Source organism: Barbus barbus, assembly GCF_936440315.1.
Source record: "Barbus barbus genome assembly, chromosome: 17".
Classification (NCBI taxonomy): Eukaryota; Metazoa; Chordata; class Actinopteri; order Cypriniformes; family Cyprinidae; genus Barbus; species Barbus barbus.
In genome coordinates this window covers 22,965,216-22,990,138 of record NC_136745.1, presented here as the reverse complement: position 1 = coordinate 22,990,138, position 24,923 = coordinate 22,965,216, and the positions used below count along the sequence as shown (strand labels likewise).

The following is a 24,923-nucleotide window of genomic DNA, read 5'->3' as shown; positions in this document are numbered from 1 at the left end:
TTCTTTCATTTTATGTTTTGAGGGACCATGTTTCCTGTCAGTCTCCATTCCGCAAAACCTGTTCCCCTTACAATCAGAGGAGACATTTTAAATGGCGAAACCCCCAGAAGACCATTCCAAGAATTCAGAGGTCTAAGGTAAAGTTACCTTTCCTGATCACAACTAAGAAGTAACAAGAAGTAGTGTTATTGACGTAATATTCTGCATGGCCTTACCGTTTTGTGCTGCCTCTCCATGGCGGCCAGCTGCTCCTTATAGATGGCCACTTGCTCTCGAAGGGCCAGGCAGTCAGTGGTAATTGCATCAACCTCCTGAGCGAGGCGACGGAAATAAAGGTCAATTCAAACACCAAGCACTTACCCTCAACATCTTCTATCCTGAGCATCAGCAGTGCTACCAGGTTTTGCCCCAGCAAAGACTGCAATGCAGGAAAGAAGAGATCCACATATGCAGCCCGACATCCAACGTTCAGACAAAGCTGTGCTTTATTCGGCTCATCTGGGTATCTTAAGTGCCTGATTAATTGCCGATGAATTCAATTACTCAGAATGAAAGCATTTGCATGTGAATGCTGCAGTGTGACGGTGGGTCTGGGCGGCAGAGGAAGCGCATTGCACACACATGCTTCCCTGGAGCCCAGAATTGGCACAGTCGCCGCTGTTCCCGTTATCTCAGCGTGAACACAAGCCCAGTACTGAAGAGAGTCTAGACAGCGTTTCGATGCCGATTTGCTTCCTCTATTCCACATCGCCGAAAGGCTGAACTTCACTATGGTGGATGCATTCCAGCTAGATGCTTAAAATTATGCTTTCTCATGCCATTTTCTTTTCATTTACTCATTATCATCGCTTCTTTAAAATGCCAGTTAACACCAGATTAGAGAATTCAAACTAGTGAAGATACAAAAATGCACGTTTATGTCTCTAAAGTACATTATTTATACAGCTGTAACCCCACTTCTATATTATCCTAGTGACTACCTCTTCGGCTCTCTTCCCGTTTTATTCTTTCCCTCCAACCCTCCTTTCTCCTCTCAGCCCAGCCGGAGAGCTAAGCCCTGCTATGTTGCATCTAGGAGATATGAGAGGCTGAATGAGTGAATTATTAGGCACAGTGAAAGCTTTCCCACATCTGCTCTTTTACTGGAGATGTGCTCTGACATCTGTGGGGTAACGGAGTGGTTTCTACAGAAAGCAGCTCGGGTTTCAGAGTGGCCGCTGGCCAGGAGTCAGCAGGGCCTGTAATCAGGACTCTCCAGAGCGGATCTGGGAGCAGCAGCTGTGTTGTGCCACTCCAGGGACTTTCACACACCTCCACTGGAGTCAGAACACCCCACCCCACCCACAACACAGGCTAACACTCCCATCTAGTGGTGGGGAAAGTGTAGAACTTTGCAAAAGTTCATTTAAAAGTTAATTGTATCCTGGTGTATTAATGTATAGATTTTAATCTGGTGGGAAGCTTTGGCATAGTGAACAAGGTTACTGCAAGAAATGTTACTGCCCTGCAAGAAGTGCATTTTTCTGTATTAAGTTGCTTTGGATTAAAAAAAAAAAAAAAAGGTTGAATGTCATCTTGTTCAAAATTGCAAAGAGGCATCCAAAACGTATTTGGACACTTAAGCCACACTCAATGTATGAAAATATCAAATGCATTAAAATATCAAATCAGGCATGTGACGTTTATTTTAAACTTAATTTATTAAACATAATTAAGACTAAATGTATGTGGGTATTTTTGATTGAATCAGTGTTGTTATTGTTAACTTAAACCATTTTTGGTAACTGAACTTAAAATAAAATATTAAATAAAAAGCTTAAACTTCAAAAAAATAAATAAATTAAAGTACTCAAATTACAAAAACGGAGATAAAAAAACAAGTTAAAGGTTAACAGAAATGAAAGACAAACAGACAACAAACTGACAAAATCTCTACAAAATAAACTTAATATAACTTAAAATGCTAATAATGATAGTAATAATAATAGTAGTATCAGTAAATAGAAATAAAACACTACTGGATATGTTGTGTTTGTCAAACTTGTCCATAGTTAATGTGTCCATAGAGTAAAATATACCAGCAATATACTATATACTCTAGTGATTTATTCTGTGTGAAATGGGAAACTGACACATCCACTAAAAATGATCTTGGAGCAATTGGTCTAAAAATAAATAAATAGCAAAAATAACAAGAAAAGTGAAAGTAAAAATGTTAGTTCTGAGAAAAGGCCGCGTATCATTTCTTCAAAAGAGTTGATTTGATATAATAATCTATAAAAAGCAGTGAAATTCAACTTTAAATGTGGCAAAAATGTCCAAATACTTTTTGGGGCCTGTATATACACCACATATCAAATAACATCTGCAGTATTCATGGCATTACCACAGAAACATCTTCTAGCTCTTGCTGGATGAGTCTCTTGTGCTCAACCACCTGATCGTATTTCATCTGCAGACGCCGCAGCTCACCCTTGAGCTCCTCCGTGTTGCATAAAATCTCCTCCTAAGGGAAACGATAGGCTAGCAGCAATGAAAGAACCAATAAATTAGATCAAGTGTTAAAGAAACTATGTCATTTGAGGAGAAAACACACACGACTAAATTTAATTTCATCAAGTGAGGCATAAATATCCAGCACCACCCAGGCCGGAGTTTCTGAGGTACCTTCTCTTTCCGTAGCCTCTTTATCACAGCCTCCAGACTGTAGTCCACAGGACCACTGATGCTGACGGTGGTGGTAGAGATCCGCTCTGACCCCAGCCTCTCCTCCAGCTCAATAATCTTAGCCTCTAGAGATTCATTCTCCTCTTCTAGACACCGAACCTACAATAGTCACAAAAGTAGAGGACATGTAACGTATAAGAGCAATTTGAGAGCTGTTGTATCATATTATACCACGCAGTAGAGGACACTGTGACTGCAGCATCTTCATGGCCTTAATATGATTTTCCACACCCTCAGGCAAATGACTGACCCCATTAAACATCATGGAAATATGATAATTGGGCCACACACAGGGAACCCATTAGATTCAGCATGAGCACAGCTGGTTGTTACCCAGCAGAACCTTGGGTGTGTATGATGTGAAAATTTTCATATGGCTCACCATGTCGATAAGGTCGGCTAGGGGATCGTTGAGGCCAGCAATGACAGAGCGTTCATAGACAAATCGAGCCACACCCTCCTTGTTTAGGACACGAGCCGCAGCAAAATCCAGCTCGGGACATTCACGCACTGAAACTCCACCCCTGCCAAACACACTGAAAGCTTTCCGATGTCTGCAATGGCCTGTTTATTTTCTATGCAAGCATAAGCAAATAATACTGAAGGAAAAGAGGAAATACTGACACACAAAAAAGCTTAACTAATAACATGTTTATGTAGTTTATTTAGAATTCAAAGTAAGAAGAAAGAGTGAAGTCACTGTTTACATGATTCAGTTTAGGATTTTGGATGGATGCGAATTCCTGGTTGCCAGTATAAAAAAGAAAAAAAAAGAAAACCATTTCCCTCCCATAGTTTTATAAGATAACCTTTTTTCAAGAGCCATTTGAGTCCCCCAGTTCCATGATCTAATTATTCTGGTACAATCAGTAGGTAAATATCATATCAAAACGTATAAAAGTCATATTTTTATTATTATTCCTATGTAGTTTACAGTACATACTGTATACACTACCATTCAAATGTTTAGAGTACTAGTTTTTGAAGAATTATGGAACAGTGAAGACTTTAGTGATGACTGCTGAAAATTCATTTGCCATTACAGAAATAAATTACAATTTACAATATTAAAATAGAAACCAGTAACTTTACATTGTAATATTTCACAATATTGCTGTTTTTTATGATTAAATAAATGCAGCATTGGTGAATGTAAGATAATTTTTTAAAACATAAAAAAAAAAAAAAACTATTAAACCATAACTTTTACTTATGTGACCCAGGACCATAAAACCAGTCATAAGTCGCTGGGGTATATTTGTAGGTATGGCTCAAAATGATCTATTTTTCTTTCATGCCAACATCATTAGGATATTAAGTAAAGATCATGTTCCATGAAGATATTTTGTCAATTTCCTACCGTAAATATCAAAACTTAATTTTTGATTAGTAATATGCATGGCTAAGAACTTCGTCTGGACAACTTTAAAAGGCAATTTTCTCAATATTTAGATTTTTTGCACCCTCAGATTCCAGTTGTCTCAGCCAAATATTGTCCAATCTTAAACCATACATCAATGAAAAGCTTATTTATTCAGTATAATGTATAAATCAATTTTTATGACTGGTTTTGTGGTCCAGGGTCACATATAATAATAACAACAACAACAACAACAACTTCTACTCTTGGTTTGAGGTGTGAACCATAAATTAATTATCTGAGAATCATAGCAAGACATTTTGAATGAAGATGAAATCCTGCTCTAACTGGGACTTTATATGGAGGAATCCTCTGAAATGCCAAAATAGCAATTCTATGCTGACTACTATATGTTCATAATCTAGGGTTTAAAACATCACATTTCAGATCTATAAGCACTGACCTGGCAGTGAAGCGGGCCTGGACTCCACAGTGTCCTGCAGCCTGGCTCCACCGCGCCTCCTCAAACAGCTTACGGTAGGAAGACACTCTGAGCAGGGCCATGACAGCAGCAGGAACGCAAGAAAAGATGACAACCACACAAACCTTGGGTCTTTATAGATACAGGTGCTGAGAATGTCACAAGCACCGGTGGGCTCTCTCACTGAACACAAGGTGGACTAACTAGAGGAACAGCATCAGAAGATAAGCTTTTCACATGGAGCAGAGACAATTTAGAGATTGGAGGCCACTCCTTCAGAAAGCAGTTATACTGGGACAATGACAGTTCAGCTTTGAAGAGCTTGCACTAGTATTACTTATTATTTGAACAAACTTCTCTGCACAAGGTTGAGCCATAATAATAATAATACAGACTAAGCAAAAAAAAAAAAAATATTCCAAAAAGCCCATAATATCATCATAATGTCTTTATTTCATTGAATAAATTAGATGCCCGGCCCTTCTCCACAAATAAAACAAAGTATGTGCAAGAACCCGTCTGCAAAGTACCAGAAACATCATTACAAAAACTGAATTGATGGAAAGACAGGTCACAACAATAAACAGGCAGGGTGGTGATCACAGCACACCAAAAATCTGTGTAATGGCCATCTGCATTTCTGTTCCTCTGATTCAGTCTCCTGCAATGAGGTCCTCCCAAAAACATCATCTATTGGCAATGAAAAGAATGATTTCAGGCGATAAGTGTTTGAATAAGACATTCAAGCTCCATGATGGCCCTTTCCAAAGCAGAAATTAGAAAAAAAAAAAATAAGCCCAACAGATATCTCAGACACAGGGGGCTTGTAAACATGGCAGAGGATGTGAAGAGATTTAGGCATCTGAGATCATCGGATGACTTCAAACCACAGCCAATATCATTCACAGAACATCACTACTAAGAGTTTTCAACTCTCAGGAAAAATGTGCAGAAATTGTAACCGCTTGTTACTGGGTCAATACCTCAAGGACATCTTTGTAACTTATTTACCCCTAAAGGTGCACAGTGGTACTTAAAAGGTACATATTAGGTAAGGTACAAAGTTTCTCCTTTAAGGGTACTGTCACAAGCTAAAACCACAATTTATGCACTTTTTTTCTAATGACAGTAAGGGAAGGCAGAACAACGAGTTGGTCAGAAACTGCTTACAACTCTTTTTCCAAGTTGCAAGACTCACACAAAATATTTCCTGTGAGATTTTGAGGAAACGCTGCTAAAGGACAGAGGCAACAATGTCAAACGAATTGAGGAGAAACAGCTTTGGTGGATTGTGCTACAATAATATTTTAGCATTGGGGTGATGACTAATACGAGTACAACAGTATGTCACAACACGGAAACAGAACATGTAAATGTAACATGAAACCACCAATAAAGGACACAAAGTCTGTAAACGTACACAACATTATCCCAGTCTGGGTTAGTATAACACTCAACATACATATAAATAGAAGGACCACGACTCCATCTTCATTACAAGACAGATAAAAGACCCACTGAGCACATTAAAACATTAATGTCTCTGTAGCATGGCAGGATCCAGAACAGAGCTGTAAAAGAGTAAGACCTCAAAAGAATAAGTTTCAGACCCAGAGTCCAGATCTAATGAAGCCAACCTCATCCGCTCGTTGCTATTATTCAAGGTGACTAATAATTATGGGTGTGGTTGTGCCATCATAACGGACTGAGGAGGAGACCGGAGAGCATGTTTCTGACAGATAACAGACTTATATTCATCTGTGGAGGACATCCAAATGCCCAACGCTGAGGACAAATGTGTAGGAGACAGGAAAACATAAATAACATGTGCACACCACAACGGACAATGCTGGCTGATTCATCATGACTCAGATAGAACTGAGTAAAGATCATAGTCCAGACTTCTCCTACACTCCACAAGGTAGTTGATTGTCAAAGTCACCTTGTAGGAGACAATTCTCTGTGAAGGTCATTTTTGAAGGAGAAAAGGAAGAGAGCATGAGACAGATGGAAAATGGTGCTCTGATGGAGTGTTTAACCTGGGCAGCAGCAGTCAGTACAATCTCCACAACATGGCTTTGCTTTAGTGTAACAAAGTCTTTTTTTTTTTTAGTGCCCGTGAGTCACATCTAACACATTCAGTCAATTCTGATCGTGAATATTGGATTTGGCATTACAGCACTCTGATCCAGAGGACAAAACCAAAGAAAGTGGGGTTGCACATAGCATTAGAGACAAAAAGATGAGGTTTTTAAGGGTTAAAGTGTAGAATAACGAAACTTAACCAATGGGCAGCGTCTGTGCAAAACAGGCACTATCCAACAGTGCCAAACTTTCATCACGAAGGCAGTCAGCCATCTTAGTGCAAGGTGGCCCAAATATCTCCCAGAAGACCAGCCACAAACACACCTCAAGTGTCTTTCTGCTCCACCTGAACACCTCTGAGAAAAGGCATGACACCTCGTTCTGCGGTCCTCCTCTTCAGTCTTCATCGCCGCTCATTAGGAACCCCAGTATGAAGTCGTTGGCTTTCTGACGGTCATATGACGTCTGTTTGCCAGCAAGGTTGGGAGGAGGCCGAACGAGGAGGCTTGCGAAGAGAGAAGCTGGGGAAGAGGTACAAGAAGAGATGCAACAGTAACGCACCTGTATGTTTGCAGTCTGCTGGCACTTGAGAAAGTCAGACTCACCTAGGAGGTTGGCGTTCAGGTTGTTGTCAATCGAGTGTTTAAGTAATTCTCTCAAGAAGGCCATCAGGTAGCGGAACACATTGCGATGGGCTCGTGGGAGCTGAGATATTAGCTGCCGTTTAGAGTAAAACAAAGAATTAATCATTAAACATTATTTCTTGGTTTAAAATAAATTCAGAATCTTAGGGTGCTTTCACATTTGGTTCGTTTGCCTGGTCCGAACTAAAGTTCATTTGCTGCTCCCCCCCCCCTGCTGGACTGTGTTCATATTATTTTATTTGGGACCTAACCGCAGTTTGTTTGCGTCATCAAGCCAGCAGTTGTTTACCCCATTGCTTAGTAATGACGGGCAGAAGAAGGCAGCAAAATACATAGTTGCTCTCTTCATTTTTATATATTTATGTTATGTTATGAACCATTGGTTATGTTTATTATTAATAAAATCTGTATTTATTTATTAATAAAATATTATTAAAATTTAAAACACTTATTTGTTTTCTATTTTAAAATTCAATATATTTTTTTCAATAGAAAGTTCAAAAGATCCGCATTTATTTGTAATACTGTCTTTACTGGTCACTTTTGGTCAATTAAATGCACCCTAACTAATTAAAAGCATAAAAATATTAATAAATGTATAAATTTTCACGAAAAAAACCTACACATCTGTTTTAAAGTTTGGGGTCAGTAAGATTTATATATCTCCGAGTTTATAATAGTATAATAATTTTACACAGTTATATTAATAGTTTTATATAAAGAAATGCTATTTAATGTTTACTTTTGTGGATTATCACAAATAAACAGCAATTGAACTGCATAGTTTAGACCCCATTGTTAATTCTGTATAAGTTACATCAACAGCTGAGAAACTATTTCTTTCATATAAGCAAAATGGACAAAATACACCCAAATTAATCAGAATCAAAACACACTGAATGAAGAATCATATGGAGAGCTTGTGAATAGGAACTGAAACAAGAACATGAATAGATTGCCAGTCCCATCACAAATAGCATATTAAACACACAGTCTTGAAACTACCAATATACTTACTGCCATGCATGCATGTTTACCTGTTTGCACAGGCGGCTGTCATGAGAGCATTCCAGACAGCGCTGATAGAGTTCATAACACAGCACAGGCTCAGGAAGAGCCTCCAAGAAGATCAATAGTGCTTCAGCAACTGAGTGATTAGAGCCAGCTAACCAACAGTCAAGGAGAACCACGGTGAACAGTGAGAATGCACATTTAACATCAGGAAGAGAAAATATGGCAGCGAAAAAAAGGAAAAGGCAAGGAGAGATAAGAATATACACAGCGTCTCTAGAGATGTCTCCAGCACCATTACAGTAGGACAGAGGAAACATTCTCAGTTTCTCAGCAGCACAGGGATGAATTGTGGGGGAGAGTCCAGCCAGTCAGAGCAGTTTTAAAGGGAGCCACTTGGCCACATTCACTGAAGTGACAAACATTAGCATTTCTATGCTTCGTAACTCTGAGAGCCCTTTAAAGAGGTTTGTACCAAATAGTAATCTATCTGCTGGCCTGGGAAAAACTTGTCCTTTCCATATATAAACACATTGATATATCTTTTGGTGGGAAAGGATACGGATGGATTCAGGAATGCTGGTGTCCAAGCAGTCGATAATACTTTGTAGATCATCTTGCAGGCCAGGGGTCTGGAAAAGGTCCTCCTGTGTATTTAAAAAAAAAAAAACTCATTAGTAATTTAAGATGTGATGGTTAATCATTGGTGCATTCATGCTTTATTTTGTTTACCTGCTGGCATGCCTTGGTGTAGAGGTGATTAACAAGCAACCAGACCTCTTTAGGAATCTTCAGAGGTTTATCATCTGTTCCTGCACTGTCCAACAAGAAATTCATCCGGGATTTCTCCTGCGAAATTGAGAAATGATCACAATCTATATATTGTAGCACTTTTCACTAATACAGCACATTTTGGTGTTCCATTATTTACTTTTTTTTTTTTAAAGCACTAGATCCTATACTTTTGTTTACTTGTGTACTTTTTGTTGAACGATTCTCTCAACTGTATCCAACAGTTAAAATAATAAAACACTGACATTTAGTTGAAATTATATTTAGTTAAGTGAAACTGCATGCTTTTTTGCATTTTTCTAATTCTCACAGCCAGAATTAACATCATTTGCAGAACCTTTTTAAATATTAGAGGGAAAACACTAACAAATCATTCACTTATACTGTATACACTACCTGTTAAAGGTTTAGAAATTTTTAAATGCTTACTTTTTAAAAATATTTTTTAAAGCCTCTTATGCTCACCAAAGCTGCATTCATTTGATAAAAAAACAGCAATAGTGTGAAATATTATTACAATTTAAAATAATTGTTTCCTATTTTAATATATTTCAAAAAGTAATTTATTCCTGATGGCAAAGCTGAATTTTCAGCAGTCATTACTTCAGTCTTCACTGTCACATGATCGTTCAAAAAAAATTAATTATTCCAATATGCTGATTTGCAGCTCAAGAAACATTAATTATAATTATAGTTAAAAACTTATATACAGTGTCAAATTTATAATGCAATGTTTTTATTTTTATTTATTTTTAATTCACACCCTTTTGTGGAAAGTGCTTTAAAAAATGCACGTTTGTTAAGATGGTTCCAGTACAACTTGGAGAATGACCACTTTGTTTAAACTTTAAAGTATATAACAGCCATAGCAAATTCATCCATGTGATATTTGAAAAAGGGTGACATAACATTCCTCTCTCTTATACACACTGAAACGTGTAACGTAGAGAACAGTTACAGCCCCAAGACCATTGAACAATATAAGGGGACTCATGCAATTAGTAGGAACGCAACTCATGCTGAGCCACAGAGGCAAAAACAACAAGGACAGTCGACTCCAAATTACAAACACTGATTTGTGAGGCTGGTTTCACCATGCTGTGAGCTGCTTTCTCTCTCTACTAATCTAATAACGCTGGCTGGTGAGCAGTGAGCAGGGTGGGAAAAGGAGGGGCAGAATTCAAGCTGAGAGATTCAAGCCTCAGTGACTTTCATTAGCCTGAACCAGCAGAGTGATTGCAGCAAGCTGACCTGTAGGAATGGGCAAGCACATCGAGACACTGTCACACTGGGACAAACATTTAAAAACAGGACAAAGTCACCCTCAATCATACATGTAGGCCATGATAAGTGCAGCTGTCCTATTGTGTAACATAACAGTCTTTTCCGTGGATGAAGAGGGACTTTACCTTTTCCATGCAGCTATCCTCTCCCTGAGAGTCATGCAGACCCAGAATGATTGGTTGGAAAGAAGTAGTCAGAGAAGAAAAGAGTAAAAGAAGGGAGGAGATGAGACAATAGAGAAACATTGCGTAATCAGTGAGAACACAGCGCCAGCATTGCATAATCACAGATAAGCAGCTTTCAGCTATCAAAGGTGATCACTGAGCAGCAGAGAGATAGAAACAGAAAATAACTAAAGATGATTGACTTCTCTCTAAATGAAAAACTAATCATAATTTGAGAATATAGCCACAAATGGAACAGTTACGAAAAGCATGGGTGGTTGGTTTGCATGATGACCTATTGCTACTGAAAAACCTGCATCCCATTACATTTATTTCTGTACATGACTTCCTCATTTTAGCCTCAAATTAGAATCAAGTCAAACCTGAAAGTCTTTTATCTAAAATCAGGGGGCAAAATTCCTTGCCACTGTTTGTCATGACCTTCCACTGGCAAGGAAAGGAAGCAGACAGCTTTCGCTTTTGCAATGTCAGCCATCCTGTGGTTATAATCCATCTAATAAAAAGAAGCTTCGGCCTGTGTCTCACCAGATCGACGAGTTTGGTGATGGGGATCTCACGGATGGGCTTCTTCATACGGCACATAGTCTCTAAAGATGTGCCGAAACAGCTGGGCAGGTAGATTCCCGCCACAGTGATGAAGTAGTCTTTCCCCCGGTCCAGATGAAGCACCAGGATGTCCTCAATTTTATCCTCACCAGAGTTTAGCAGCGTCACAGAGTCTTTACTTACATACACCTCCAGAAAGATCTCCATTGTCTCATCTGCAAGAAATAGTAATATACAGACAATGTAGAGGATGCTCAGTCTGCGCATGGATCAAAATTTTTATTTAAAATCACACATCATATGTTGTTTTGGTAACACTTTATAATAACTGCACACTATGTATAATTAGTTAAGCATTAGTAAATAGCCAATTCATCCTTTATAAAGCATTGTTCCAACATTAATAGCCATTAGTAAGCAATTGATAAATACAGCTATAAATGTTTTGTTCTTGAGCATATCTATAATGTTTAATAATTGTATTTTCATAAATGATCAATTTATCATTTCTAAATTATTATCTTATTTACAAAAGTAATTTAGGAGTTGTCAGTGGTTCATAAGATAAGAAAGTGTAAGTAAATGAATAATAAACTATTGAAATGTACATTTATAAATAGTATTATTTAGACATGATAATAGTTGCTCAGTGTGTTAATAAATGCTTTATTTACACATATTCCTGCTGTAATTCATGATTAAGTCAGGTAGTTACAAAACATTTAGTAGTTGCCAGCCATCTATTTTTGTGAGCTCATCTAAAGTGAAGACTATTTATACCTTATAAAGCATTTACAAAGCAGATTTAAAGGCTCATTTATCTTCAAAACAGAAAAGTTAAACAAACAACACAGAGGGATACAGAACACAGAAATATTTTTTCAAGATGTAAAAAATGAAACTGTCCAACTATACACTTGATAAAAAAGAAAGAAAAATAAACAACAACAAAAAAATAAAGTGTACAGTTTTTTTGCATCTTGAAATAAATTTCTGATTTCTGTATCCTCTGTGTTTTGTTTTTTTTTCTGTTAGGAAGATAACGGAGCCTTTAAATCTCCTTTGTAATAGATAGCTTATAAATCAAGAACAAGGCATTTATAGCTGTATTTATAAACTGCTTACTAATGACTATTAATTTTGGGACAATGCTTTATAAACTGACTATTTACTAATGCTTACCTAATGATTCATAGCAGGCAGTTATTATAAAGTGTTACCGTTGTTTTTCCAAAAAAAATTGGGCAGCTGACATGACACTTTACTATCTTTTAAGAAAAAGCGAATTAATTGATTCTCTTGGCAAATGACTCATTCACAAAACAAAAAAGGATGCACTAAAGTAATTTTTTCATCAAAAATGAAATTAGTTTTTGGCTAAAGAAAAACAAACAAAAATAAAGTTTTTGAAAATGAAATTTGGGTATCTGAACTTGGCCTGCTGTTCAGAGGTTTGGTGTTCACAGGCCATTAACTAGTCATAGTAAAGTTAAGCTGCTTCTTGATATTTCAGGTGAACAAATTTCACATTTTTTAAAAATTCTGTGATCCTTCTGGAATGAGCAATGTGTGGATACAAATTAAATACACTGACTTCATCTAAACACATATATATATATATATATATATATATACATATATATATATATATATATATATATATATATATATTTTTTAGTCCAGCCATGAAATTGCATAAAAAAAGGAAGTAAATGAAGACATTATCAAATACTTTGTACTTGTCAACAACTACAACAGTAATTTTCATTTGATGCCGTATGAGATACTCACTAGGGTCTAATACCCCTTCACTGGGCTCAGCACGTAGCCAGGGTTTACAGTATTGAGAATCATTGAGTTTGGGAATGAAGGCGAAGGTGCAAGGGACCTGTCCGTCATTAGTGATGAGAAAACTCTGACGCTGAAGCTGACGAAATTTCACATTCTCAAAGGTGAACTATGGGATAAAGAACAGGTATAACATGACAATGAGGCAGTAAGAACATACAATACCATTCAAAAGTTTTTGGAGTAGCTGAATAGTCAGAAATCATTCTAATATGCTGATTTGGCCCATAAAACGTTTCTTATGATCAATGTTAAAAATAGTTGTCCTGTTTGACATCTTGTGGATGTTATGATATATTTTACATTAATGTATGTACTACAAAATATCCTCAGTGTGCACTGACTCAGGGTGATGCAGATCAATTTATTTTTACTCTCTTTTCTTTTATTTTAAAGACACAGACCGGTGCAATCTGAATTTAATCTAAAAGCAATTATGGCACATAATCAGCCCATAATCCACTCACAGTCCAGAGAAATGCTAAGATCGTGCAAACATTATCGATCCTCTTCTGAAATATATATAATGGGATCTCAGAAAGACTGGAGGCAGGCCAGTGGATCGATGCAGAGAGAATTTGTCAAGAGGATACACTCCCCTGTCTGGTTCTCTGTCATTACTCACCTCCCGTCGTGTTAGGGACAAAGAGGGCAGAAAGTCATTTTCCATCCTGTCCATGTCCCGCACGATCTCTTCAAACACCTTTTTGTAGCGCTGCTCAATCACCATCTTCACCTGCAGCACACATAAAATAAATGTGATGCTCTCAACTCCTTTACTGGAGCATGATGAAAGAAGTAAACCTCACCCCGATACTGAAGAGAGAGCTGACAGGTTTGTGGTCACTGGTCTTCAGGTCCATGTGACTGCGGTAGTGAAGCTGCTTCACGCTGCTCCCCCTCCAGAGGATACGATCGCACCAGGCAGGGACTCGACACTTCCCACTGTGGACGACAAAACCCAAATCATGATGTGTCAAACCTAATTCTTTTCATTGTAAGATCATCAAACAATGATGTATGAAAGAAGAGGTCCTAATCTCCAAGAACTTTACCTCGAGTCCCATCGGTCTGATTTAGCATCATATTTGTAAGTTGGGATAAAATTAATCTCCCCTTCCATGAAGTCAGTGAAGGCACGTTTAGTCTTTCTCTGGATGTTAAGCTGGCAAAGTGAAACAGAAGATGCTATTAAGTGTGAACAAAAAAACGGAAGTCAGTCAATATTTGGCTACCACTGAAAGAAAGGCCATATACAAGAAAAAAAGAAAAGAGGAGTGCATAAGTAAAGGAAACCACAGATGAACACACGTCTGTGATTTTTTTTAATTAAAAATATTAATAACTAACATTATTAAAAAACTAAAATATTATAAGAAAGCAGCATCATTGCAAGGTCTCACCTGATCATACTCCTGAAGCCTCCGTAGCTCTTTATCATCGATAAGTCTTTTTACCTCCCCAGCATCAGGCAAACATAGCCTGTAGTTGAGATCTCCAAGCCAAATCACCACACTTAGAGAAGAGATCATAACCATTTAACTATTTAAATATTGACCCAACATTAGTTTTCTAATCATAGGAAATCAGCTTCAAAAATGGCTACACTGGATAACTAGATGTCGGTGACACTCACTCATGTTTGACTATACTGAGAGGGGGGTATTCCAGCAGGTGGAAACTCATGCGGGCACATATGTCTTTGTAGTCCTGGTTCCGCCGCTCATAGTCATCCACATGAGCCGCCAAGTGAGAGTTTACGAAGCAGAAGCTGGTATTATGGAACACAAAGCGCACAGCCACTCCTCCTTTATTCCCCTATAATAATGGAGTAATAAAAGTGGGTTAATCTTATCAGGTCACTGACACCGATCTACTGAAAGAAGGGATGTATCATTCATTTTGTGGTCATTTCTTTCATTTGTATAATCCATACCACTCTAACATTACACAATAAGCAAATACAATAAAATATGCATATTATATGCCAAGCGATAGGCTAAAAGTACTTCCTGTTTTGACAAACCACTTCCTATTGTTACAAATTCAAACATACCATTTTATTCATGAGGCCAGTTCCAACAGACTCAGAAGCCACCTCTCGAATGTGATGTTTGTGCTCCTTGTTAACATACACCACCAACATCATTCCCACTAGGCGAATGATACGGATCTGAAGACAGGATGCAGAGCCTCATTAAAGGTTCACACAAAATCAAAGCAAGCATCACATACTTTCTTCAGTTGACCACAGGACCTTTTCATTTTAAATGCTGAAAAAAAAAAAAAAAAAAAAAAAACTGTTGTTCGCTCACCCGTATGTATCTGGCTTTAGGATGGAGGCTTCTCTCTACTGCTTCAACCCATAACTGTTCTTTGGACGAATCCATATAGAAAAAGGCCTCTGTGCTCAGGTCCAGCTCCTGAAATCTGCCAAAAAAACAAAATCAAAATACCAATGGACAATTAATAATGTACAACAATCTATTAAGGGTGAAATATTTAATGTCTGTCCCACTGGAGTAACAAAATTGCAGCTATAATGAATGTTTTCAAACAGGTTTCCCAAACATTGCCGCATTTGCATTAGGCTGTCAAAATGGCTGAAAAACTACATTAAAATTTTGTACCTAAAAATGATCAAAATTCAAATTAAATTCGAATTTAAAAGGCATAATTTCAGTTTTTAGCTTTAGCTGGGTTCAACTGGATAGGTTAAAAAAAAAGCATTAAAATGCAATGAGACCTACCTACATCATCGCATCTTGTGCACAACTGATAAGGATGCCTGACGCACATCTAAAATTCGAATGCAACATTTTGCATTCAAATGTGGATTTTTTTTTTTAATTCGACGAATATTAAAAATTCTAATTTGCATGCTCCAAAGGACTTCCATGTTCTGCCACTCACCCCAGTGCGTAGACATCTGGAGGGTCTGGGTCAGAGCACAGCCAGGGCTCAAGACTGCTGTCAGGAGACTGACCGTTCACATTCCACGTGCCAATGAAGAACCTGTAAAATAGTGACTCGATCAAATACCAGAAATCAGTCCAAACAAAATCAATGACACGTTTTCAGGCATGTCACATTTACCTGAAGTTCTTAATGTCCACGTATTCTTTCTCCTTCTTATTGAGGCGATGCTTGAGAAGGCCTTCCCTTGATCCTGTGTGGCTGCTCATCATGGCCTGTCTCATGGTGTAGTTGGATGGGCTGTCAGACCAGGAACTGGAGCGGTCTACAGACTGAAATCTGTAACGACAAACAGCAATGAGTTCAACACGGCTGAAAATCCACAGGCTTCTGCATTTTAGACCAGTAGCACTCACTCATTTCTGACAGGTGTGGAGTTCGGTGCAGATGGTGGCCTTTCTTTGGTAGTTGGGCCTGCCGTGTGGTTAGTCGATGGTGTATAAGTGCCCTTCCGCGGGGGAAGAGGGGGCAGTGGTGGAGGAGGTGGCTCTCTTTGTGCAACTATACGGTTTTGCTGGTTCTTCTTCTCTTCAAAGCCAAAATCCGTGGCCATCGAGAAAGCGGAGTCTATAAATAGAGAGGAACAGACCAGCAGGATTGCAAGTGACAAAGCATTCACTAGCAACTACTGACTTTGGTGTATCTGCCCATGTAACCTTTTGTATTTGTGCCATTTTTTATTCCATACCTGTTTTTGAGGGCTTTACTAAAGTGCTATTGTTGATGTTATTTGAGGTGGATTTGGAGTGTCCTCTTTGAGGTGGGACTGGAATGCAGTCTTTTACAGGAACAGGTACAACAGGCTCCATCTTTCTGGGCAGTGAACTCCTCTTCTCAGCTAAAGATGGACCGTTTAACAGTGATGTTTAATGTATTTATGCATTGGTGAATGGTTTTCAAAATGTCTTCAGCAGTGGAGAATGTTTATTATTGTCATAATTTTAGTACAGGCAACTCTACTACTAATCTGGACATGATCTTCCTTTTTTTAAATCTCCTTATAAAACGAATATGAAAATCTTTGACTGATTCCAATTTTGACACATTTTTTCTACATGATGTTTTTGAGTTATCTTACCATCAGTAATTAATAATTTTGAAGTATCAATGACAGTGTCTTGTAAAGGTGGAAATACACTACACAATGTTTGTCCCAATTTGCAGCCTGGAGAATGCTTAGTTGACGAAAGTCCAAGTCAGTCTGCTGATTTTGGGCAGTCAGAGTTTCATGGACAAAAGTCAGAAAAATAAAGATGCAGCAATTCTGTTCATAAATATCTAGTTAACCAGATGCCTTAATACAAAATGATTTTACACCACTAACTTGAAAAACTCTAGCAAAGGCAATGTTTCTGTTGTGTTAGGAGCAACTTTAAAGTCTGGAAGTGTGTGATGCCCAGGTTTTCTACGTAACCATTTACAAAGTCAGCAATTGTATGATGCCTATTGTTTTAATATCTGTTCATTTTGACGTTGTGTAGTGTATTCCAACCTTACGTAGACTTTGGCACCCTGTAAAATGTTAATGGACGATGTCAAGAATTGAAGCCTCTAAGGTAAGAGTTTGAAAGACAAACTTAACCTGAGCTGAATTTCTATCAATGAGGTAACAAATCAGAGAAATCATGCAGCAAGTGGCCTAACCTTTGACTTGATTGTGGTTGTAACAATGAAAACCAAAACTAAAGTGTTATGTGTCAAACTTTCTGCCCGACACTAAGGTCAAATTCTTCCAGGAAGCATTCATTAAGACAAACCAATAAATCTTGGTGTTGGTTACCCTGGTAAATAAATGATTAGAGTAGTTAATAAATAAGAAATGTGGCTTGATGTTTGTGGCTGCATCCTGTGCAGGGAAAAAGAGGTATCACCTTGCTGTTTGGCCTTCGTCACATGCTGCAAGAAGGACTGAGTGTGAATGTCATCCTGCAGCTCCAGCAGAAGCTCTGGTGTTCGCTCGCCTTGAAGACGATACCGTATTGTCGCTGTTGAAAAATATTTTGTCATATATTCACATCCAAACATCACAGCTATGCATTTTATTCTTTAAAGAAAGCACTTTGCTCAAGTTAATCATTATTTATTTATTAAAGCAATATGCATTAAGAAACCTGCCCAAGTATACAAATCGCTAAAAAAATGTGCATATAAGCTCCTACCATTACATATAATTTATAGAAATAAAATTAATAAGATAAGAGTAGCAATAAGCTCCTTAATCTGAATGCTGTAACAATAAACTCCTTACAGCCATGAAACAAGTTATGAAACAATTATTTGAAATACACTTGATTTGTATTCTATGCTGATGTAACTGTCCCAACACACTGTATGCAACTGAATAAGACGTAAAATGGTTATGAATAAAAAAAAAAATTTATAACAAAAGGCTAATTAACACTTACAGTTAATCGAGAAGTCAATAAGGAGCGCTTCTTCAGCCTCTAAAATAGGAAATTAAAGAAAGTCAGAAACAGATTTTGAGAGGACTGTACCAGGAAATATAAAATATAACCTGCCCTCTATGGTGACAAATGATTTTCAAATATTTGATCAGGAGAGGGAGATTTCATCATTCAAAACAGTGCTTATTATCCAAGCCTCACTGTTAGAGACCAAAGGTGAGTTTGTACAGGCAGAAAAATATTATAGTGAGGGCAAATGCATTTACACTGTGACAAAGACTTTCTGAAAACTATATATAGTCATTAGAAGCTTACCTCGAACTATCTGAAAATGGTTATTGATGGGGATGGACAGCTGGGACACTGGGCTTAATACAATTGCTTCAGGGTTTGCCAGAATATCCAACCTAACAACAAGAGATTCATTCATGAAATGTCATACAAGAATGCATAACCTGTGTCACAAGACTTCCTTTATCAGTTCATAAAGTCAGTTTATATATTTAGTTTTCTGAAAGAAACGCTCAGTTTACAAATAAAAACAAAACAGTGATATCACCACTTTTGTTCATTTTTATGTTTAAGATGCAGTATAGTACACGATAATTCAAAAGTTTAGGGTCAGTACGATTTTATTTTTTAAATAAATTAATACTTTTGTTAATCAATTACATGTATAAGACATTATAATATTACAAGATATCTATAATGTTACAAAAGTTTTCCATTTCAAATAAATGCTGTTCTTTTGAACTTTCTATTCATCAAAGAACTCTGGAAAAACCATATCAAGGTTTTCACAAAAAGATTAACATTTATAATAATAATAATAATGAAAAAAAGTGTTTCTAGAGCAGCAAATCATATTAGTACATTAGAATGATTTCTGAAGGATAACGTGACACCGAAGACTGGAGTAATAGCTGCAGAGCAGTCAGCTTTGCCATCACAAGATTCAATTTGAAAATATATTACAACAGAAAATTTTATTTTTAATAGTAAGAATATTTCACAAGGTTGCCGTTTTTACTGTATTTGTGATCAAATAAATGCAGCCTTGGTGAACACAAGACACTTCTTTCAAAAACACGGACGAATCTTACGGACCTCGAACTTTTGAACGTTATTATATCTCTCATATTTCCACTATGGTCCAGCATAATCTTATCTCACCAAAAATGTAGCTTCAGAATGTAGAGGGTGAAGGGAAGCTTATGGAAATGCAGGAGGCTAAATGCATATTGGAGGGCTAATTGCAGACCATATTTCACTCTCTGACAATAAGTGTGCCAACTCCAGGGCATCAGGTTCCTTTCAACGTGGTCATACCTCCATTTCTCTCCATGGGAAATTCAATTACAGTGGATTACTGGAAAAACCTTCAGATTTCACTGCCTGAGTGTGCCATGCAAACGCATGGAGGCAAGACTAGAACCCCTCTGTGCTGCCAGTGAGCCCCTCTCATTCAGTCTCAGAAGACGATAATTGCTGTAATGGATGCTGTTGCCAGGAAACGCAGCACTCATGAGCAAGGGAAATTTGGCCTAGACTTACTAAGCAATCTCATATTCAATCAATACAAATAATAGCCCAGTGTAGCGATGATGGTTATAATCTGCTAATGCCAAAAATATTTCCTTATTCTCTGAGGTTTAACTGTGGGACCCGCTGCCACATTAACGTTTCATTGACAACACAGCTCAAAATTGTTATGTGGTTCAAGCACTCCCCATCCACCCCAAAGGTCTGTCAGGCTAAATGAAACATAATATATCTTTATTAGCAGGTTACACTTTCAATGATCTATACAAAGATGCTCTTGCAGTTCATGTTAAAGGGGCAGTTAACCAAAAAAATGAAAATTCTGTCTATTCACCCTCATGTCGTTGCAAACCCATAAGACTTTTGTTCATCTAGACAACACAAACCTGCGAGAAACCCAAAACGTGGGAGATTTCTGTCCCACTACTGAAGGTACATTTCACCATAACTTTGAAGCTTCAAAAGTTCATGAAGTGATAAAAAAAGTAATCCATGGCCCGGTTTCACAGACAGGATTTAGGCTAAACCAGGATTAGGCCATAGTTCAATTAGGACATTTGAGTATTTTTTATGAACGTGCTTTGGAAAAAAACATTACTGGTGTGCATCTTGAGACGAAACAAATGCACTGATATTTTTAAAGATCAGTCAGTGCAAGTTTCTTTCAGTTGAACCAGCTCAGACTTACATTTTAGTCTGGGACTAGTCTTAAGCCTTGTCTGTGAAACTGGGGGCATATGAATTGAGTGGCAAAATTCAGGTCTTCTGAAGACACAATTGCTTTCTAAGATTTCAACAGATATCATTTAGGGCATTTTATTGACATTTAAACACTGATCATAGAACTAATCAAATATGGTAAGGGTAAACTGACATGCAAGAACCAATTAAGTTTTGTACTTGCGTGTCACGCAAGCATGCATGAGTTTCTTCAATAACCAAAGAGGTTTGTTCTCACATGCGATGATCAATGTTTATATGTGAATACATTTTTAGGTAAACTATCACTTTAAAGACTTCATTTGTTACTCTAACTTAGAGGTTCCCAATCCTAGTGCTGGAGAACGCCAACATTGCATGTTTTTGAAGTTTTTCTTATCTGACACACACATTTGAGGTCTTGAAGTTGAATTAGGAGTGCAGATGTAATTTACATAAAAGATTTCAATGCATACTTTTACATCTAATACATCACAGTCAATGAACGCTTCCTCATGCAGGTCTGAAATATCAACTGTGTACTTTGTTCTTATTGTTAGGAGATCCTTTTCATTACACATTGATTCAACAAATAACATTTATGACCTCTCTTGCCCAGTCAGTTAAAGAGTTTGTGTGCTCATGTGAGGCTTATTAGGCTCTAGGACACGGAGGTGGAATGCAGAATAATGGGCAGCATGCTGGCATCCACCACACACACACAATGAAAGCCACACTGCCTCATTGCACAATCTTTCACAAAGTCTTCTCAAATCTATAGCAACCAGCATTTAGGGCAATATATAATTCACATTGCTTTCACATTCACATTTCTGGGGTTCTCAGAAGCAGAAGTTGTCACAGTTGGGTAAACCAGTAGTGAAAAAGAGACTACAACAAATATGATTTTTGCATTCTCAATTGCTTTAACAGCAAAAGAAAAAAATCCATGATAGTGTTTCCACGACTTAGCAAAAGAGGAAAAAATAAAAAGAGCATGATTACTGCAGAAAGATGTCAAATTTACAGCCATTTCCTCAGCCAGTGTATTAGAAACACCCTTGCAGCTGTGTTATCTATTTAATGCAATTCAAAAATCCCAATATATTTTAATGCAAATATAACACAAAATATACTGTTATAAATGTATTCGAGATCTTTGAGAATTGCTTAAGATTTAGTGCTACTAATCAAGAATTTCACACAGGAAGTTGGCACACCACAACTCCAAAAGTAGAAAAATATTTATTTATTTTCTCACCACAGGTGACATTTTGAGCCTGACATGTGTGATGAAGAGCTTTTAGGCTCGAAACGTTACCTGTGGTGAGAACATAAATAAATATTGTTCTACTTTTGGAGCTGTTGCGTGAGAACTTTGCACTTCCTGTTTGAAATTCTCTGCTAATCAAGAATAACATACATCAGCTTGAAAGAACGAGATATATCTAGTAAATATCTTATGCAAAGATATTTCCTATTTAGCACCCAAACTCTGGAACAATCTACCTAACACTGTTCGGGAAGCAGGCATACACTGTCAGTTTAAATCTAGATTAAAGACCCATCTCTTTAACCTGGCTTACACATAATACACTATTGCATTTCTATCATTCAAATCCGTTAAAGGATTGAAAGGCTGCATTAATTAGGTCAACCGGAACCGGGAACACTTCCCAAAACACCTGATGCACTTGTTACATTGTTAGAAGAATGGCATCTACACTAATATTAGTCTGTTTCTTTCTTATTCCGAGGTCACCGTAGCCACCCAGATCCAGACTGTATCCAGATCAGATGGTGGACCAGCACCTAGAGATGACCTCTACAGCCAGGACACCTAGATGAGCCCGAGATTGATCCCCAGTGGAGACCCTGTCTCCAAGACGGCCATCAGGACAAGACCACAGGAACCAGATGAGTCCTTTGCACAGTATGATTCTGCTTTAGCCTATATTTAAACTGCTGATTTTGTCTGGCCAGAGGAGAATGACACTATTTCGACAAACTATTTCCCCGTCTAAATAATGTGAAGCTGATATAAAGCCACCCAGCTTTATATCAAGCCGATGTAAAGCTGCTTTGACACAATTTGCATTGTTAGAAGTGCTATACAAATAATACTGACTTGACAAAGTAAAAACCATCGGATGTAAAAACAAATAGCAGGCTATTAAAAGCCAGCTGCATTCTCAAGATAGAGATGCTCATTAGATAGCTAGCAATTAGATGGCCTGTGTTGGTGTGTTTGGTTGCTAATCATGTCAAAAAGGCCAAAAACGACAACACAATCATCAATGTAATAACACAGACAGGCAGCAGCAATGAACCACCTGACAGAATGAACAACTGCTCTGATGCTCATGTTTCCCAAGCTTAAAAATTAACTTTTGCAACTAATCACGTTTTACACATTGCTTAGTTTAACAGCAAAAACATGTGAAACTGAGATCGAACAGAGTCTACTTACTTGAACTGTCCAGAACACTCTAACAGGGACAGGAGTCTTGGCTCTTTTTGTCCATTTCGGAGCACATGTCCTCTAACAGTCTGAAAAAAATCACTGTCAAGGATTCAATTGGATAGCTGGAGGCAGAGGAAAAGGGTGGAAAGTGTGACGCCTCATGGCTCTCCTCCCTCCCAATCAAAAAACTTATTGGACTTTATAGAAGTTCATTAGGTAAGTCATAAAACAATCCCTATCATACTTCAAGATGTGTAAAAACCATTAAAAGCGCTATTCACATAATAAACTGCCGCTGTAGCATCTATAATGTCATACCTTACAAACACATCATATCAAGTGACATGACAATGTCACGCAATGATATACAAGTTATATGGCAAGCCGTTTTAACTTTTATTCCTTCACATGATATGAATTCTTGATATCAACAATTCAATTTTTACTAGTTAAAATGTCTATTCTTGATATCAACAATTCAATTTTTACTAGTTAAAATGTCTATTCTTGATATCAACAATTTAATTGTCACTAGTGACAATGTTCATTTCTGATATCTGAAAATGTATTTCTGATATCAACAATTGGGAGGGTAATTTCTGATATCAACAATTTAATTCTTGATATCAGAAATTAACATTGTTACTAGTAACAATTCAATAGTTGATATCAAGAACTAAATTGTTGATATCAACAATTTAGTTGTTGATATCAAGAATAGACATTTTTACTAGTAAGAATTGTATTTCTGTGAAATTGGAATTTCAACTAGTAAGAAATAAATTCTTGATATCAACAATTGATTTTGAATGGCAGCCTACGGTGACATTTAACTAGTGAAAATACAATTACAGATATCAACAATTTAATTATTGAGATCAAGAATTAACATCGTTACTAGTGGAAATGTAATTGCTTATATCAAAAATAGCCATTGTTACTAGTGGAAATGTAACTCCTGATATCAAGAATTAGCATTTTAACTAGTAAAAACTGAATTGTTGATATCAAGAATTCATATCGTGAGAAGGAATAAAAGTCAAAACGGCTTGCCACACAAGTTATTCATAAGAAATAAAGCTATGTTTAGATAAACAAAACGCTTTCCACGAGACACTCGCGTAACTTCTGTCTGACAGCAGAGAGAAAACAGCAAACATTTGTATTCGGTGTAGGCTCTTTAACACACTGGTAAAACGAAAATGCATGTTATTTTTACCATTACAGCTAGGCTAACAGCTAAATGACTTTAAAAGAGACAGCTACTGCTCCATACAAAATAAAAATGACCAGCCGAGCTCTCAAGTAAAGGATACGGCCAGGCAATGGCTATCGGATATCCCGAGTGAAGACTCCATCACGAATGTTGTTAAATGTGTTGAATTAAAGCCGTCAGGCGGCTAGCTAACAGGCTAAACTCAGCGAGACTGTTTTCTCATGTCAGGGTCCACCCCTCACCGCGCGCGCCGTGCTGCTGGACTTTCTTCCGGGCGATTGAGAGACGATTGATCGCTCGCTCGGGAAGAATTTAGCCCGTAAAAACGGATTTTGAATAAACACAGGTGGGGAAAAAATTATCAATGTTCACCCACTCTTGTGAAGTGACGCAAGAGTGCTGCGATTCAGCTCGTGAGCCGGTTCGGAGTGACTCCGGAGAAAACGACACCCATCGAATACGTGTAACTTATATCGAATTTGAGGTTAAACAGAGTTCACGGTTGATGCCAGTTGTGTTGTCGCGTTAATAGGTCAATGACATCTCGAGTGATGTTCGGGTTTTCGTTGGTAAAATATGTTGCAAGACATTATCGGTCAAGTATGGGTTCCGAGGTCATCATCACCGCGCTGTCCCGGACGCAACAACATCACTGGGT

General features: G+C 37.6%; 2 protein-coding genes across 3 annotated transcripts in view; both read right to left on the bottom strand.

Annotated features, from left to right (window-relative positions):
• Positions 1 to 4,651, bottom strand: part of LOC306883658 (desmin-like) — a gene marked incomplete at its 5' end in the record, with an annotated part of 13,494 nt that extends 8,843 nt beyond the window's left edge. Inside the window, 5 exons of the mRNA XM_079439031.1 lie at positions 216 to 311; positions 2,387 to 2,506; positions 2,668 to 2,826; positions 3,110 to 3,251; positions 4,551 to 4,651. Coding sequence (XP_079295157.1) covers positions 216 to 311; positions 2,387 to 2,506; positions 2,668 to 2,826; positions 3,110 to 3,251; positions 4,551 to 4,651 — 618 coding nt within the window. The remainder of the gene's footprint in view (positions 1 to 215; positions 312 to 2,386; positions 2,507 to 2,667; positions 2,827 to 3,109; positions 3,252 to 4,550) is intronic.
• On the bottom strand, positions 3,372 to 24,923 carry LOC306883657 (inositol polyphosphate 5-phosphatase OCRL-like). Of its 2 annotated transcripts, XM_079439029.1 has the most exons (24): positions 24,366 to 24,923; positions 23,056 to 23,135; positions 18,660 to 18,751; positions 18,345 to 18,383; positions 17,811 to 17,924; positions 16,628 to 16,777; positions 16,296 to 16,506; positions 16,060 to 16,218; positions 15,877 to 15,978; positions 15,279 to 15,393; positions 15,020 to 15,136; positions 14,600 to 14,781; positions 14,367 to 14,478; positions 14,019 to 14,128; positions 13,773 to 13,908; positions 13,589 to 13,699; positions 12,907 to 13,072; positions 11,095 to 11,330; positions 10,510 to 10,533; positions 9,041 to 9,157; positions 8,871 to 8,955; positions 8,335 to 8,462; positions 7,259 to 7,370; positions 3,372 to 7,174 (listed from the first exon to the last, which is right to left on the bottom strand). In XM_079439029.1, the coding sequence occupies exons 1-24, from the start codon at positions 24,405 to 24,407 to the stop codon at positions 7,050 to 7,052; spliced, it is 2,865 nt and encodes a 954-aa protein (XP_079295155.1). In that variant the 5' UTR covers positions 24,408 to 24,923; the 3' UTR covers positions 3,372 to 7,049. The 2 variants fall into 2 exon arrangements, with proteins under 2 accessions (XP_079295155.1, XP_079295156.1); XM_079439030.1 differs by lacking the exon at positions 10,510 to 10,533.